General features: G+C 38.9%; 1 protein-coding gene across 1 annotated transcript in view; it reads left to right on the top strand.

The window, feature by feature from the left end:
* The window catches only part of LRP1B (LDL receptor related protein 1B), a 1691377-nt gene that overhangs the window by 1140660 nt on the left and 532630 nt on the right, over positions 1-18087 (top strand). The window contains exons 30-31 of the mRNA XM_088474914.1: positions 940-1114; positions 3976-4070. Coding sequence (XP_088331040.1) covers positions 940-1114; positions 3976-4070 — 270 coding nt within the window. The remainder of the gene's footprint in view (positions 1-939; positions 1115-3975; positions 4071-18087) is intronic.

The raw sequence follows: 18087 nt of genomic DNA, 5'->3' as shown, positions 1-18087 counted from the left end.
CGTAAAGTTTAATGTATTGGCTTGTTAATGCTGTATTGCAGTCCTTACTAAATATATAGCTTTATCTTTCCAGCTGCTCAGACAAAGTTCTTATTTTCTAATCCCTGAGAGGTTACATAAAGATGATTCTGGACACATTTTTATCCAATGCAGACAGCACACAAGAGCTGTGTCGTACTGGACCAAAAAAAACAAACTCATACATAAAAAAACCTATCTCACTACAGTATATAAAAGCATAGACTGAATCCAGAAAGATAAAGTTATAAAGTTATTAAAAGTTGCAGACAGGACTCATGTAAACATGTGTTGAAGATCAACATACATTTCTTTAGTCACATTATTATGTTACAAAGTGAGCCAACAGATGTCAGATTCTGCATTAATAGTATATTGTATTATATTGTTACATAATAGTGCACAGTTGTAAAACATATCATGTTATGTATTTTTTTTAATTTGAAATTTGCTTTCAGTTACATTTTGTTAATTTTGGACTTAATATGGTTATTGTAGACTTGGCTATTAACAGTGATACACATCTACATCCCCATGTGGCAGCGGAACATTTGCTGTGAGGACATGAAATTTTGACAGAACAATTTCTAAAGAATACCCAGAGTGCACAAATTGGCTGTCTTAATTTGCATGGCCGGAGTCTGTAGGACAGAGTTTTATTTTTTCCCAACATGTATTCCAGTGAATTATTATTGACCATAAGTGTAATTTAATGATAATTGTTGCTGCAGGATTTCAACGTCCCCAGCAATAAAACATTAATGATTATTAATGTCCTCTCAATGAGCCAATAGGGGATAAGATTACAGTTGTGTAGATTCTTCTGGTTACAGTAAAGCGATAATTGAATTTCATGGAAGCTCTGCGGTAACATCCTCACTAAGCAGTGTTACAATGTCCTTTTTATGTTTATGTCTGCAGATATTCCCAGCATCAGGGGTTTGGCGGTGGACTGGGTGTCTCGCAATTTATACTGGATTAGTTCGGAGTTTGATGAAACTCAAATTAATGTGGCCAGATTGGACGGCTCGCTGAAAACATCAGTTATACACGGGATTGATAAAGCTCAGAGTCTGGCTGTTCACCCAGTCAGGGGGTAAAGTATTATTATCTTTATTATAAAATTATCTTCTAAGAAGTTCTGTTAAGGGATACAGCAATAACTACTGCTGCATGGGAGATAATGATAATTACACAGCCACAAATTGCCACTTGGAACCAGTTGCAATGAATTAATTGCCAGATAAGCAAGAAATGGGAGCATAGTGTTGAACATGTGGATAATGTAATGCTCTGTGATGAGCATTACATTACACATCAGTTTCTTGCTGGTGGATTTTAAATAATTTCTATCACTGTCCGATAATTTTCTAGGAGGGGGCTATGCTTTAATAGCTTTACAGATGGGTTGATTTCCCCACTTGGGGCTCAGTGACAGTAACTCAGTGGCCATTTGGGTGACCAAATCACATGACATACATTCATTAGGTCGCTTCTGTGTTTATTGGAGCTTGTTAATGTGATTGAGAGGGATGCACATACAGGCCTAGGGTCGTCATATTTCTGCATTTTCCATTGTGCCCGATGAGATTATTGTGGGGCATTCTGGTTGTTTAGGAGCCATACATGCTATAATCCTGGCCCAGCTGCCCCCAGTTGGAGCCTGTGTGATCACACTTCCTGCTACCCAATAAGGTCTGCACTTCGTCAAGGTCCTGGCAATAATGTATAATATAAGGGTCTTTATTGATCCTGGCAATAAAGTGTAATTAAGGGTGTTCCTGTAATGAGACCGGCATCATTTTAGTGAATTGGCAACATACTGTACCTGCTAATGTTTTGGTGGTAGTACTCTTAAGCATTTGTTGTTATATCTAAAATGGTTATAATGTTCTTTGTCTTATAGAGCACACTACTCTTATGTAATTGTTTATGGTACATGGGTGAGGAAGCTGACATTCAGCTGACTTTGCAAGCAGTAGATTTAAGTTCCACAATAATCGGGCCGAAAAAGCCAATTTCCGACCGTTCAGCCAGAGTATCTGATAGTGTGTATACTGCACGAAATTCATTGGACCTGATAGTATATTATTGTGTTGAAAACGTATTGTGTATGGAATGCGGACCATCGGGCTCTGATTTCTGCATATATATTCATGGTAAAATGTCACCTTTGCGGCGTTTGTATTTAAATTAGCATTGATGTGCCTTTTCTCAGAGCAAAAATTGTGTAATCTTAACGCTCCAAATCAGATGATCTCAGGATCGTTTTTAAGTTCCAGATACTGTATTGTCTCGTCTCTAGCATCATTTGCGAATCTGTCAGGTGTGTACCCAGCATTAGACTAGGCACAATCTTGGCTAGCAGACTATTACATACTTAAACACAAAGGCTACAATTTCAATGCAAGGGCTTCTCTTAGATGACTATATTGCCCCACTTTCCCAACTTGAAACTTTTAACAGATTGAAGTTTACTATCCAAATAACAAAGTGAAAATTAAATAAAAAATTATTAGCAAAAATTAAGTAAAAATAAAAACAAAAACCTACATTGCCAATGACTATCTTGAGATATTTTATTCTGTGTTTTAAGAACTTTGATGAGATGTCATTGAGTCACAATTTAATGAGCTATATCCCAGTTCCAAATGAGGATTCTGGCACATTATATAATTAATGAGTGCTTGTTTGATGTTTTTCTACCACCCTTAATGATGTATATTTGAAGAGTAACTGTATAATTTTTTTGTGTTCTATTTCTAACATTATACGTGTGTCAAAATCGTACTTGACACTCAATGAGATCTTTATCCTTTCAGTGCTGATTTCGAGAATGGATCATTTTATGTGATAGTTAATAAATGCTAGGATGCAGATTTTTGATAGTTAAACGTTTCTGTGTGCCAACAGTATTTAATGATTGCCCTTGCTAAACTAAGATCTTATAGTGGACTAAACCAGCATCACTAACTATAAGTTACTAACTATGTAATAATAGTTGTCTTTGCTATGACATGGTTAGAACTGAGAGTGTTTGTTACCCTATGAATTGTTGTATGCTTGTTCTCAAAACCAAACTGGAATTTAATTTGCATTATTAAAGGCTTTAAACACGTTTTGTTAAAACATTTTTGCTGCTTGAAAAAGTTGCAGTAGTAACTTGAAGTTCTAATTGATGTCTTAACAGTGCCTCTGGCAGTTTCTTAGATTACTGTATACTATAGTTAAACATTTTACATTTCAGTGTTAACAATGTCTGTAGCGATTGCTTGGTGATGTTTGTCAAAGCATAGACTTACTACTGTTTTATTTTGGCAAATGAGGTGCAACAAATGTTAAACCTGTTATTAAACATGAAATATACAATATTATTTATAGTACTGAGCCAAATAGCTAAATACTATAACTAGAGCCAATGAGGAGTTGATATCACAAAATTAATATATGCCACATTTATTTTTTAACTTCTGTTATGTTTAATGTTTAGCATGAAAATGGATTCTGTATGTTTAATTTCTTTTCAATCCAAATAGAGCTAGAAACAATGCAACTCCCAACCCCCCAAACCCCACCCTCCCACACACACACACACACACACACACACACACACACACACACACACACACACACACACACACACACACACACACACACACACACACACACACACACACACACATTTATTCATAGTGTTCAATGATTGGCTTGCTTTCTTCTAGGTAACACTAAATGTTTGTGTATTCAAACTTGGGCACACCATCAACAGTAATATACAGTAATTGTCATTTTGTCCTGTTAGTAAAGTTTTCAAGTTCATAACAGTTCATACATTTTTCTTAGATAATGGTGGTGATAAATCTGAATACGATAAATGACTCCAGACTTCAGTGTGTTGTGTTTTTTTTTGGGTGGGTCGTGTAACTTATTTCTTTCTTTTTTTTCCCTAATATACAGGAAGATATTCTGGATGGATGGAAACAGCATAAATATGGCAAATATGGATGGAAGCAACAGCAAGATCCTCTTTCAGAATCAAAAAGAACCAGTTGGTAAATATGCTTTACCTTTTAAACAAAATATTTTCTGTCTTGTAGGAGAATGTATATATATCCCGATACACAATAGCTACAGTATGTTGGGATTTATTTACTAAGTGACGACAGGTATTTTCCTATTAAAACTAAATTTAAATAAAATTTTGAGCTTAAAAACGTCAGGAATCAGCAGCTTGTTAGTTAATAAACCCTCTTGTGATCAATCCCATTAATGTCACTGAAGGCTACTTATTCATCCTGATAACAGAGAACAAGAGCTTGAACTTGCTAAAAAAGCAAATGTAAATTAAATGTCACTTTTCTAAAGTTCTGTTGACCTTTGCCTAAATGTTTGTCAATAATATTAGTAGTCATTAGTCATTTTATATAATGAAAGTTGTGTTTAGGTTTGGTAGCTGTATGAAGACACCCTACCCATAGGGATTTATTTTCCTTTTATATTTGTTTAATGTAAATATAATGAATGAATGTACACTGTTTCCTGTTTATATTATCAGCATAAATCACAGGTTAAACCTGACATTATAGTGATATTTTGATGCATTGTAAAAATCTAGTGGTAAGCGATAATTATAAAGAGGGAGCACTGTATAAAATGGCCTAGTCAGCTTGCAGAGTTACTATTTATCAACAATATAGTTGATCTTATTCATGTTTTGACAAATACAATAGCTTGGAGAGTGTCTTGGGTGCAAAGGATATGTACCCCATCATTTGGGCAGGATATATCTATTTGGGTAGGTGAGATTTCTAGGTCAGTGGAGGTCTTCATAGACTTGCATTGAGCTGGTGCACAAACAAATTTAACGTGATGTATTCTGAAAAACATATGTAAATGCAAGACCCCGGAATGCTAGTAGAATTGCCTGATATGGGGTTATTAAATATAATGTTTTTAGAATTCTTGTAAAAATATATATAGTTAACACCAATGAGTATGAGACATAATTGTGTTTCTAGTGTACACATTTATTGTGTAGTACTATATTTAGCCTAAGTTTTCTATGTTTTCCACTGCACCATCCACGATTAACCGAATAAATTTTTTTTCAAAGTTAGAGTGCCTTTAATGGATGTAATTCATTGACAGCGTGAAAAAAATCAGCACTTATTTTTCCTAAAACACATTCACTAAGTATGTTACTAGTGCCCCCGTGCTGTATACACAGTTGGAGCCCGTGAAGACAGCAAATGACTTTGCCTGCAGACCTATGATTTTAAATGACACTTTTATTTAAGATATACTCACATAACATTGAGGCCCTCATTTATTAATGATAACAATTGCAATGTGATCTGGGCATTACATTACCGCACATTATCCAAAAGGAGCCCGTCTCTGTGATGTGCCCGGAGAGCTGCAGGGGCTGCTGCTCATGTGCAGTCACGCTGATTGCACATGCACACCCGTCATTGCCAGGGAGAGTTCCATAGGAACCCTCCACCGGCTAATTATGCGCTGTGTAGCCCATAGCCTACAGTGGCTAATGCCATCTTCAAATGCTGTTAGCTGCGGGGTACAATATCTGGAATGCATCGCATTCCGGACGTTGGCTGCCAGTGGGAATGGAGGGAGCACAGCAGGTATCGGCGGCCATTTTCCAGCCGTTTTTTACAGCGCAGACACTGGCACGGATGTGGGACTCCAGAGAGGTAATTATAATATGGGTGCAGGGTGTGCGGTGCGGGCCCCCCTGGACCCGGTGGCCCATGTGCCCCGCACACCCTGCACCCATTATAAATACGCCCCTGCATCTAGAGCACAGATGTGTCAGTTGTCAATATTAGTCAACAGCATTACATCTGGTCTATGGGACTCACACACTATTACCTAAAACTTGTAAAATAATAGACATGCTTCAGGCTAGTGAGCATAGACTGAGCAGGTCCGAGTTACAAGGAAACATGCACAGTGAAATCCGTGCATGCTTCTGTGTTAAATAAACCTATAAAACAGTAAAATAAAAATTACGTGGGGTCCCCCTAAAAACACAACCAGCATTGGCCATTTCTGTGTTGGTCCTGGTTGTGAAAATATAGGGGGAAAAATACACAGGGTCCCCCTGTATTTTCCTCAGCCAGCACTGGGTTCAGTGAGTCAGTCCTGGTTGTGGAAATACACGAGACAAAATGAGCAGTGGTCCCTTGTATTTTCCACAACCAGCACCAGACTTTTTCTAGCGGGGTGTAATGCCACAGCCATGGGACCCTTTCACTGGGTTCCCCAGCCAAAGCATTCACACCTGACCACTTGTCTGCCCAGGCCGGGAATCCCTGGCCGGGAATTCCTGGGGAGGTGAGAACTCCTCCCCAATATAGGGGTTCCCCTTCTCCATGGCACGCCAGGCTTGGGCTGATAGCCGGGGCTATCCCGTCACCCTTGAGTGGTAGGTGCCATGTTGATTGTGTTAAAAAATAGATGAAAATAATATTGTCTTTTACAGTAGAACTAGAGGTCTCAGCAAGCCCTCCCCGCATGCTGATACTTGGAGAACCACAAGTACCAGCATGTGGTAAATTAAAGGCCCACTGGTACTTCTAGTTTAACCACACTTCTTTTTACGACAAGGCTGATCTAGAGCCCCAGTTCTTCCCTGCTGGCTGAACACCACTGTGTTACAATATACATGCATTCATATGTATATGAATATTCTACTTATTTTAACATGATATATTTGACATTATATTATAGTCATGAACGCTTGTCTTGTTAATGTGTTGTGTCCTCTCACAAAAGGGCTTATGCAGAGTTGCAGGCAAGTCAAACACAATTACTCTTGCATTGCATGCACAGAACTAAATGGGTATATGTAGAGAGGTACATAACTTTCTGAATGGACCTCTCCTATCCATATGCTTAGTTTGATACCTAGCATCATAGTCAGTGTGTGCTTGCACTTGCCCTCTCCTTTGTTCAGAACATCTGTTTAATAACAAGAGTATTTGTATTTCCGGACAACTCTGCAAAGGCTGCAATATCTTCAACAAACACCCATACTGAACATTGCCTAGGTGAGAACGCTCTATTACAGCTCAGTTACAGTCCACTCTTTTAAGCGCAAGTGTATGAGTAACTAGAATCAGTACGATTCTGCAAACACTTGATTCCGAAGTATGCACAGTGTGCAAACATGCAATATATCGCTGCATCAGCCCCAGGGTGTATAACAAATACATAGAAATCAGTTTGGCTTGTCCTTTTTCTTTACTGTATAACATGGACTCATCTTTGGGAATAGACCACAGATAGAGATGTGTTCAAAGGGAATATAATCCGTATTAGCAGCAGTACATCTAGTAATGGGCACATCTTTTGTTAATTCCACTGCAGAAAGCATTCACTGTCCTAAGGCTAATTTATCTGGCTAAATTCTCTGTTTATTCTAGATACAAGCCTTTATCTTTAGCTGGTTATTGCTAGAGATAACACTGAGATTTGAGGTTTATCCCATAACGTAACAAGATCTGAGCGCTCCTAGCAGACTGTGTTATATGAGCTGCTTAGCTTCTTATATTATATATGTGTGGATGTACATTCCACCTTGGAGTGTTCGTTTGTAATTACACGTTTGCAGATTGGTATATACAGTAATTGATGCTTAAAACAAATATGACTGAAACTCCTATTACAGATGTGTCCTCCTACATCTATCCTCAATACATCACGCAGCACGATATGCCTGGCGTGAGTGAGCCGCTAGGTACCACGTAACTCTGCTAGCTTTGGGTGTCGACTCGCCAGGAGACTGCACTGATTAATGTGACACTTGTATATCTGTGTGCGACTGAGTCTGTAAACAGAACTTGGCATGGAAAAAAGCTGCGGTCAGTGCATCGTAGCACTTTCTATGATGATTCACAGATTCAGTCGCACACAGATATGCAAATGTCGCATATCAACTTAATCAGCACAGTCTCCTGGTGCACCCTAGTCATTGCAACAAGAAACGTGAAAAAGACGCCTGACGCTAGCAGAGTCTCTCGGGAACTGGCATGCCGAGCTCTATTTATTTGTTTAGTGTTATACTATTTATGCTTATGCAGACTAGGAACCTGATCAACTCCTGTCCTGTACTAAACTGATAGATTATTAATATTTTTATCTGCATTTATTGTATTTTTATGCGTTCACCTTCTATTAAGGTTGATTAAATCGTTCATTTTTCAGACTATATTTGTGCACATATGTGTTATTGTCTATGTCCCAACATAGTTATTAGAGCGCAGTGTTTTCTTGTTTTTTTTTGTTGTCAGTGAGGTTGACAATCACCTCTTTCCACTGCTGCATTGGTAATAGATTGCTCTAGCTTATTAGCGCTGGTTTTTTTCCTTGTGTGTGTTCATGCCGAGAGGGGCTGTTTGGTGTGACTGCGGCAAAGATCTGCGAGGACACATCTGTAGCTTTATTGTCTTGATTTATTTCAAAGCCTATAGAAAGCTCACCCTAATAAGTGTGTTGTGTTCATTTTGGGTTATCGTAAACTCAGCAAGCACATACAGTAAGTTTTATTATTAATGCCTGTATTCAATTTGCGGCGAAAAGTCCGAACTTTCTCCTACTTTGCCTGTTTTGCAGGCGGAAAAGTATTGCGCGTCTCCCCGATTATCCCCGTATTCAATTTGTAAGGACGCGAAAACGGGACCCGGCGAAACTGGAACAGGCAAAAAGTCCTGTAAATTTTCGGGAAATCATCCTGGCACCCCAAAAAGATGTCCTGACATGGGAGATCACTATGGGTACCCCCGTTTTTGCTTGCTGTAGGGAAGTCGCGTTTTTAAATAACCGCGGCAGGTGCATAAATGCGGCTTTGATGAACAGATGAAGAATAGCATTTAGCTATTTTTTGGGGGTAAAATAACTATGCCCATAAAATTTTGGGTACATGAAAATGGGTGCAAGCTTATTTTTAGGTCTCTAAAATGTTTTTTAAAAAATCTTCACAAATGCACCTGCCGCTACCACCCGCAATGAACACCTGCCGCACACTTGGGAACCTCTCTGGAATCAATTTCACTACTTAAGAAGTTTGTCCCCCATTTTTTTTAAAATCACCCCCAAAATTAAAGTAAATTTTTTGGGGTGTCCTGAGAATTGTTTTTATTTTTTTTTTACACAGATTACTTTTAGGGGACCCCCCAGGGCTGCAGGCTATTTATTTTAAGGCTGCACCCCTAAACCCCATTTCTGCACTTTTTTTTACCATGTATTACATGGAGAAAAGTTATCCCGGTTTTTTAACAGAGAGTTTTGTTAAAAAACGGTGATAACTTGAAATAGGCGAAAATGACGTCGTCAGCAATAAATTATCGCCGATAACGGACTTTTCGCCTCTAACTGAATATGGCCCTAAGAATGAAAAAATAAAAAAAAATTAATAATAAACACGATGACAGATATCTGTATAGAGGGGGTTATTATTCTATGCAGCAAGTGATAAGAAGTTGGTGCCAATTGCCTCTGACTAGATTAATTTTTGATAAATTTAAAAAAAATGTATAAATTGTTTTCCCTTTTTTATTATTAAGAGTCACTTATAACTTAATTTTGAACATGTTTAGGAGTGTTTGACTAAGGTCAGAGAACATTTTTGTTAATCTTTTCGTATCAATGTTCCCCTTTTTGTACCACTGGGGACTGTTCATATAGAATAATAATGCACCCTTGCAAACATTGTTTTACATCCTTTCCAGGTCCTGTTCCCTGAAAAGGAGGTCCAGGGCAGGACATGTGAGGATGTAATTGGGTTTATCATGCCCCCTTCTTTCCCCATGCACTATGGCACAATTATGGTGCAATTGTATAAGGCGTAGCCAATCTTACCCTAGAGGCCTACCAACGTCATTGGGGTGAAAGGGTGATCTCCAACAAATAATGAGTCTCCTGGACACCCCCAAGAGAGTAAGAATTTAGCAATAATTAACAAATTATCACCTTTTGTATGGGAGAACAATATAGATTTTTCTTTATTTTTTTTAAAATATAAATTTATCTTTTAAAATGTCATTGTATAAAAATTACAGAAAGTAGATGAAGTGTTAGTGCCCATATTCAGTCATACTGTAAAATAGGTGTGAGATGGTTAAAGATGCATAAATAATAAATAATTTCTTCCTCATATTATCTCCCACAGCAAGAAACAGACTTTATGATTTGTGTTTTGCTGTCACCTAATAAATAATGATATATCTGAGTCAACTGTTTTATGATATTTTGACGCAAGAACAAAACCAGTTTACAGTATATCATTAATGTGGGACAAATCAGCACAACATTTGTGTCAGCGTAGCGTTGGGTGCTGTACATCACCTATGGATCTGTCATATTTTACGTGCTTTACATTATCTAGTGAGCCCTTCAGTCCCTGTCGTTAACATGAAAATAAACCCATCAATCTCAATCCCTCGCATTATGTTTCAGTCTGATTTATAGAAAATGAAGTCATTGTTTTGGTGTTTTTGTTGTTCCACGCTGAAATTTGCTGATTGGTGAAAGATACTGTCTCATTTATCTCTGTTTTTATCATTTTCCCCACTTTTATACAACTTTAAGGGAATTATATTGTGCTGCTTATAGTACAGACAGGAAAGATATTGCTTTGCATATATCAATTATATCAACATTGATGAACAAAACTTAGGACATGCGGGGACCATCATACTCAAGCTTCCTGTCATGCCTCTCATTTTACTTGGCCATGTGCTTGATCTGATAAGTCACACTAATCTTAACAACTGAAAACAGGGATTGTTGTGGTCATGTCCCTTGAACAAGGTCCTGTGTTGTGTGTCTTAAGGAGTCTTTGCAAGTGACTCCACATTTGTGCCCTATCCTATAATTATAATTGCAAGAAATGCATTAATTATCTCTTTACTGGTGCTTAACTTAGTATACAGATGTGTCCTCTTACATTCTTGCTGATCACGCTACAAACGTACGCACACATCATGCCATGCGATTCCCTGCAGCTGCATACGCTACGGTATGCTATGGCACGCACTGAGATCGCACCATGCACTCCTATGGAGTCGCGGGTGCGAACGCAGTGCATTTACTTGCGTTGCATGCCTCGTGCTGTGCGTGATGTGATTTGCTGCATACGCAAGAGGACATATATGTACAATCATTTTATCCTCCACACCTATTCTATCTACAGTACTTCAAGTCTGAGGACATGCTGTGAGATGGGGTAGCCCTAGTTCTTTCCTGCGCTCCATATTACATCTGCTGTTTGCTGTAAGTGTAACCAAAGGGACAAAACTTAAAATTAATTCATCAAGGGATAGCAACTTTTTACCCATCAGAGTTGCATAACGGACTGATGGAACAACCACAGACTCGTATATGTTTATGATAATTGGATACTATTGGAAGGAATGCAGAATTGTAGAACAGTCCTGAGGGTTAATGGTACAAGAATGTACGAATTGATGTTGCAACTTTTTTTTTACTTTTTGAAGCCCCAGCCCAGCTCTTCTGAACATTTATCAGTTACAGTGCCTAAAAGGAGGAGGGTGCCAGAGTAAGTGCCTCGGAAGGGTGGACTGACTGACATTGCAGTGCCTTCCATCTGTGGGGATAACAATGCACTTATCCCCCGACACACTGTTTTCCTTGGAAAGTGGAAATATTCCAATATAGGCAGACCTCATCCTCAAAGATTCTGCCTAGCACATCTCATATATTTATCACTAGCTGATATACCCGGTTTCACCCGGGTAGACCTTAGATATTTACCATTTCCATCTCACCACTCCAGTAACACATTAATCCTTCACCTCTATAGTAATGCATCACTGCTATAGTAAAACATTAGCCCCCCTCACCTGTGTACTAACACATTCCACACTCTCACCTCTGTAGTGACACATTATCCTCACTCACCTCTGAAGTAACAAAATTCCCTCCCTTGTGTTGTAACACATTCGACATTCCCCTTCCTTACCTGTGTAGAAATACAATCCCTCCCTCACACCTGTAGTAACACATTACCCTCACTCACACTTGTAGTAACTTATTCCCATCTGTCACCTCTGAAGTAAAACATTCCCCTTCTTCATCTCTGTAGTAACACCCCGCTAACACCTGTAGTAACACACTTCCTTCCCTCACCCCGTAGTAACACATTTGACATTTCCCTCCTTCACCTGTTTAGTAACACATTCTCCTCCCTCACCTGTCTAGTAACACATTCCCCTCCCATACCTGTGTAGTAACACATTCCCTTCCCTCAACTCTATAATAACACATTCCCCGCCCTCATCTGTGTCATTTGATGCTATATATATATATATATATATATATAGATAACTCGATTTCTGTTACTTTTTGTAACAACCTTATATTCAGGCACATGTCAGCAGTTTGGTTCTGGGGACAGTTTGCAATATTCAGTCAGTCCCTTCATATTTGCAAATAGACTCTCAAATATTTTTTTTTTCATTTTCCAAATTTCAAACTTTTTAGCTTTCACAACCTACCATCAAAAAAATACTGAAACTCGTTGAAACTAAAAATATACTGTAATGTTTACTCAACTCGGATTAAAACATACAGTATATATATGATTTACAGCAGAAAGTTTATATTTTAGGTTTTATTTTATAAAACATAGAGTGACTGGGATCCGTTATTCCACACAGAGGCCAATGGTTGAAGGTTTGCACATGGAATCAAGTGTAAGTACAGGCAATGCAGAGTCGTACGCAATTCATTTACATCTCAACTTGTGACTGACGATGAAAAAGGGCATATTGATGGAATGCAGACTATGCAAGGCTGCCTGGAAGCATAAATAAGTATTATTTTCAGAGTCAACTTTTGCACCAAGTATAGGGCTGGTACAAGTGTGCACAGATGATAATGACTTCTAACAACACAAATGCATATGGCTGTGGTCTGGCTGCAGAGATTATTACAACTCAGTATTTGGGTAAAAAATGTGCATTTAGTCCTGTGCACACAATATGCAGTGGCGGATATTACCTAGAGGCTGCACGGCTGCAGCCACTCCCCCCATTCAAATCTGACAACCACAGGTACTGCCTAACAGTGGCAGTAGCTTCCAATTGAAAGCACTTCCTGCTAATCACATGATGGAAAGGCAGTCCCAGGGGGAGGTGTTTTCCACCTCTGGGGCTGCAAGTCCAAACTGTGTTTCCAGGGGAAGCCACTCCCATGCCATCATGGGAGCCCTACTGAAGCCGATGCAGTCCCTAGAATACAACCAAATTGTTAATTTGTGGGCGTGCGCGGGATCGCGATCCTCAGCTTGTGCACAAATACGCCCCCCCGACCAGCCAAAGCAGGAGCCGTGGCTGAGAACAAGTGCTACAGAGTGAAGCCCATAATGTTTTTCCTGCAGAGATGAAAAATAAAATAGCACCCACTTGTACATCTGAAATTAAAGTAAAAAGATTTCTGTATACAAAACACTGTGTCTCTGTGTGGATAGAGAAATCTTACTCTGTATAGCATAGAAGAAAAAAATATTTTATGTGAAATTAATCAAATCCTTACAAGAAATATTAATGAACAGATGAAAATACAGTGGTAAAGAAATTGACCTGGAAACTGGTTTTGGCTAATGAGCTATGTGTACTGAAATATCTTGAGAATTGTTCGCTCGGAAGCGATGATGACTTTGCCAAGTGTGGGGGAACAGGCTAGACTCGCCGCACATGTTTTAATATCAGCCTTACAGCAAAGCTCAGACAGTGATGAAAAACTCTAATAAGCTCTATCTCATAATAAATGTGCATTATTTGCCAATTAAATGTGCCCAGGCTGTTTGTAATACATCTTGGGAAGCTTTAATTACAGAAGTTATGTATGCTTTAATGCTGCACAGTGTAAAATTAAGAGTTAAATAATTCTGAAAATATGTTCATCTAACTAAGAAAAATTCAAAACAAGACTACAGTATGTAGAATGAAATACATCTTTGTAGCACCAGGGAACATTTATTATGGCCAATTAATTAGGATTGTTTATATGTGTCTTATACTGCCAACTGTAGTCTGATTATAAATGGGTTATCATCACCACGAACACTTCAGACTTCTAACACCTCTCAGGTACACTGTCAGCTGTGTTTGCAGCATTTGGCGCCGTTTTCGCGTCTTTTGGAATTGACTTGTCTTTTCGACATGTGAAGTCAGAACAGGTGGAAAAGTGGTGTCAGAATTGGGGAAATCAGCAAAAACCACCCAAAAAGATGCAGAAACATTGGGGATCAATGTAGTAGTGCCCAATTAGTCCTAATAAAACTGTTTGGGGTACTTCATTTTGCACAATTGCTTCTAATTAGCGTCTTTGCACAAGTGGTGAAGAATGGCATAAAGCAGTATTTTTTGTAGAAAATAAGTAGTCCTGGCAAAATTGGGGTACCTGAAAATGGGTGCAAGCATCTTTTAATGTCTCTAAAGTGGAGTATTAATAAAAGTGAAATTCCTCCCTCATAAATGCACCTGCAATCCAAAAACACTTGGCCCCTTCTTAGAGCACCACCAGAACCTTATTTCACTAGTTTGCAAAGTTTTCCCCCCACTTTGTGCTTTTTCGCCCCCACATTTAAAGTTCTTATTTGGGGTGTTCTTATTTTTTTTCCTGGAATTTTTTGATGCAGTTGTCCTTTGGGGGGCTGTCCCCAGGGTTCTGAGTGGTTTCCCCACCTTTGTTCCCCAAAATAAAAATGTTGCACTTCTTTTCTCCTGCTATTCAGAGGCAAATCTTTTTCGCCTATTACATTGCATTGACTTTCCGCGTACGCGAAGCCCGGCTGGAATTGAATACGGAGATAAGTTCCGACAGGCGAAAAGACACAATTGGCTATACTTTTTTCACGGATCTCGGCTTTTCGCTTCTAATTTAATACGGGCCTTTAGATTGTTAGTTATTGTGGCGGAGACCTATTTTATTTTGTTGTGTATAATTTTTAAAATATCACTTTAGGAAATCCTGCTAATACATAAAAATAAAATATTGTATGTTTGTTACTCAATCACAGCCCAACCTTTGAATCAACTGACTTGACAATTTGCACAAAAATAGTTTACAGGGCGCATAGGAACATAGGCTGTGTTTTCCCATACCTCCTACTTACATTCACTTTTTTTAGTAGTGTAGTGTAGTGCTGCAGATGTGACCCAGAAAAGCTCACTTAAAATATAATGCATATACCATGTTACATTCCTATGACTAATGCCAACAAACAAAAACATTTGGCGCAATCAAATTGATACAGTTATTTTGTATCCAAGAGTTACTAAGGTCAATAAAAAAGGATCAGAGAGATACTATACTAAGCTCATGTAAAAAATATATACAAATAAACAGGTTTGAGGCAATGTGGTGCACAGCAGTAAGTAAGTCTAAAATGCTACCCACGGAACTTTAGATTGAAGTGTCTGCACGTAGTAAAATCCACAAGGTTTGTAGCTTATAGTATGTCAGTGTCTTCGGTCATAAAGTGTAGGAGTCTACTACAATAAACATGTGGGGTATATTTACTAAAGTGCAGGTTTTTAGAAATGGAGATGTTGCCCATAGCATCCAATCAGATTCTACCTATTATCTCCTAGAAGGTGCTGGATACATATTAAGTAGAATCTGATTTGTTGCTATGGGCAACATCTCAAATTCTAAAACCCACACTTTAGTAAATATACTTTGTCTACTGATTGCTGTTAATTATAGATAGTCTGCAGCCAGAAATTAACATGTAGATGCTGTCTGAGATCAGCTCTCACAATGCAGATAACTTAAAAGCAACTCGACATTACCAAGAAATTCATAGGAGATGTTTGGATCTGAGTTATAAAAACTGTTGACACGGTCCTGATACTTTGAGTTCCTTAGTACTGCCATCTGACAGATACTTGCAGCTGCAGGCAAACTGTATTCTGCCATCCAGGATTGCTGTTTACATTCATTTTTGGAGGTACTGGTGTACCAACTCCAATGCTTATGTGCGGCTCCTTACCCCTAAGTGCAGAGCACATAGTGAGAAGATTTGAAATGTTGACAGTCGTGCACCCATTCGTACACGCACGCTAGTTTTTACTTAATTCAAATCTTCACAGTAAACATTTCTTCTAATGGTGTTTGGTCGTAGACTTGCCTGGACAACACTGGGTACTACAGCTAGTATAGAAATAAAAGTTTTCTGTTTACATTTTCTGTTAAAATTCACATTTCTGGTACCAATTTATCAATGGGGATGTTAATTATTTTTTCTTTCATTAATATCCATTCAAAAAAATCAGTATATAACAGGTAGCACTGGCAAGCATTTAGCAGTTTCAAGTACTTCAAATAAATAAATATATATATATATATATATATATATGTATATAGTTAAAATATGGGGTTAAAAAGACATGCGCCTGTTGGTGTATTAAAGCGGTTTTCAAGTGCTCAAAATATAATGTAGAGCTTATCAGAGCTTATATTAGAACTTATCTGAAATCCAACCGCGGGGTTCATATTCAGGAGAATGAGGTCTGGATTCCCACTGCTTGAGAAACCTTAAAGGGGCTTATTAGTGGTATCTGGCTAGTGTAATCTCAGGTGCTGCTGCTGGATGGATAGCTTTCATCTGGTTCTCCAAGTCCTGTGGTAGACACTATATACAAACTTCTGTGACCTTGTGAACCAATCACAAGTCAATCACAACTCACAATGCTTCACTGCAGGGTGTCTGATTTGCGTGTTTGTGAGGATTCGAGGCAAAGAAAAATGGGTAGCAAGAAGCCAGAATCTAGGGCCAGCAGACAGATACCGAGTATACTTGCATGTACAATTAAAAAGTGACCTAGGGCTCTTTCAATGCAGATTGTAGTGTGATATTGCCGACTGAATTCGCATTGCAAATTCAGGCAATATCACAGGGATTTACTAAAAATCCCTTGCGGGGACAGAGCTTGTGATAAATCTCTGTCCCTGCTAATACCCCCCCGCACAGCACACTTATCACAGTATTTTCACAAAAAATACCGTGACAAGTGCCGACACATGCGCCGACCGTCGCTAAGCTCTGACCACACCGCTAAGCCCCACCCCGGGCTCTGCTCTGCCCGTTAGAGCAGCGCAGGAGTCCGGTAACTGGGGAAGACCCTGGATAATGCCACCTCCAGGTGGTGTTATTACATATCACAGGGCTTTCACCGGTGTATTTGCACAATTTATTTTTAGTAAATTGGTCAGATCACATTTCCCATTACAATTATGGGAAATGCGATCTGCTTACTGAAAATAAGTGATATTTAGGGGTTGGAGTAGAATTTTATGAATTCTACTCCAATTGCCCTTTAGTAGCTTTAGGTGATACTAAAATAATGTGAAAAGGGTGTGAAAACACCCCTTTTCACTTTATTTTAGTAAAAATAATGTTTTAATAAATAGAGCCCCTAGAGAGCAGTCACAGAGGTTGACTTGATGATTTGATAAGAAAACAATCTTGCACCAAGCTGCTGCTGGCCATCCATTCTCCTCCTGCCCTTCCCAGCACATTCCAGTGGTTGGGCCCCAGCCAGCTGCAGGGGAGCAGCAGCAGTGGGGGTTGTGGTGACACTGGTGAGATGCAGGGGGCAGGAGTGAGAAGCAGGGGGTTGTGGTGAGATGCAGGGGGCAGCAGTGAGAAGCAGGGGGTTGTGGTGAGATGCAGGGGGCAGGAGTGAGAAGCAGGGGGTTGTGGTGAGATGCAGGGGGCAGGAGTGAGAAGCAGGGGGTTGTGGTGAGATGCAGGGGGCTTTGAAGAGATTAAATTGCTCCCATGCATAGCTAGGGCGGGTCACTAGTATATATAATGCATGTAATGCATTTCTGATATGTGTGTCACGTGATTGATATACACTTGATGTGTTCTCATTTTGTATTTGCAAATTCTACAACCATTCTGGAGAGTTTCCTATTCATATCCTTGGCACATTCGTTTCAATAGCTTCTTTATTTCAATAGTCAGATTAGTTTATTTTTTTCTTTCAGTGTGAGTACTATATGTATTAACTCCTC

This window comes from Taudactylus pleione, unplaced genomic scaffold (assembly GCF_031769625.1).
Source record: "Taudactylus pleione unplaced genomic scaffold, aTauple2 ptg000156l, whole genome shotgun sequence".
Lineage (NCBI taxonomy): Eukaryota > Metazoa > Chordata > Amphibia > Anura > Myobatrachidae > Taudactylus > Taudactylus pleione.
This window is presented reverse-complemented; position numbering and strand designations above follow the sequence as displayed.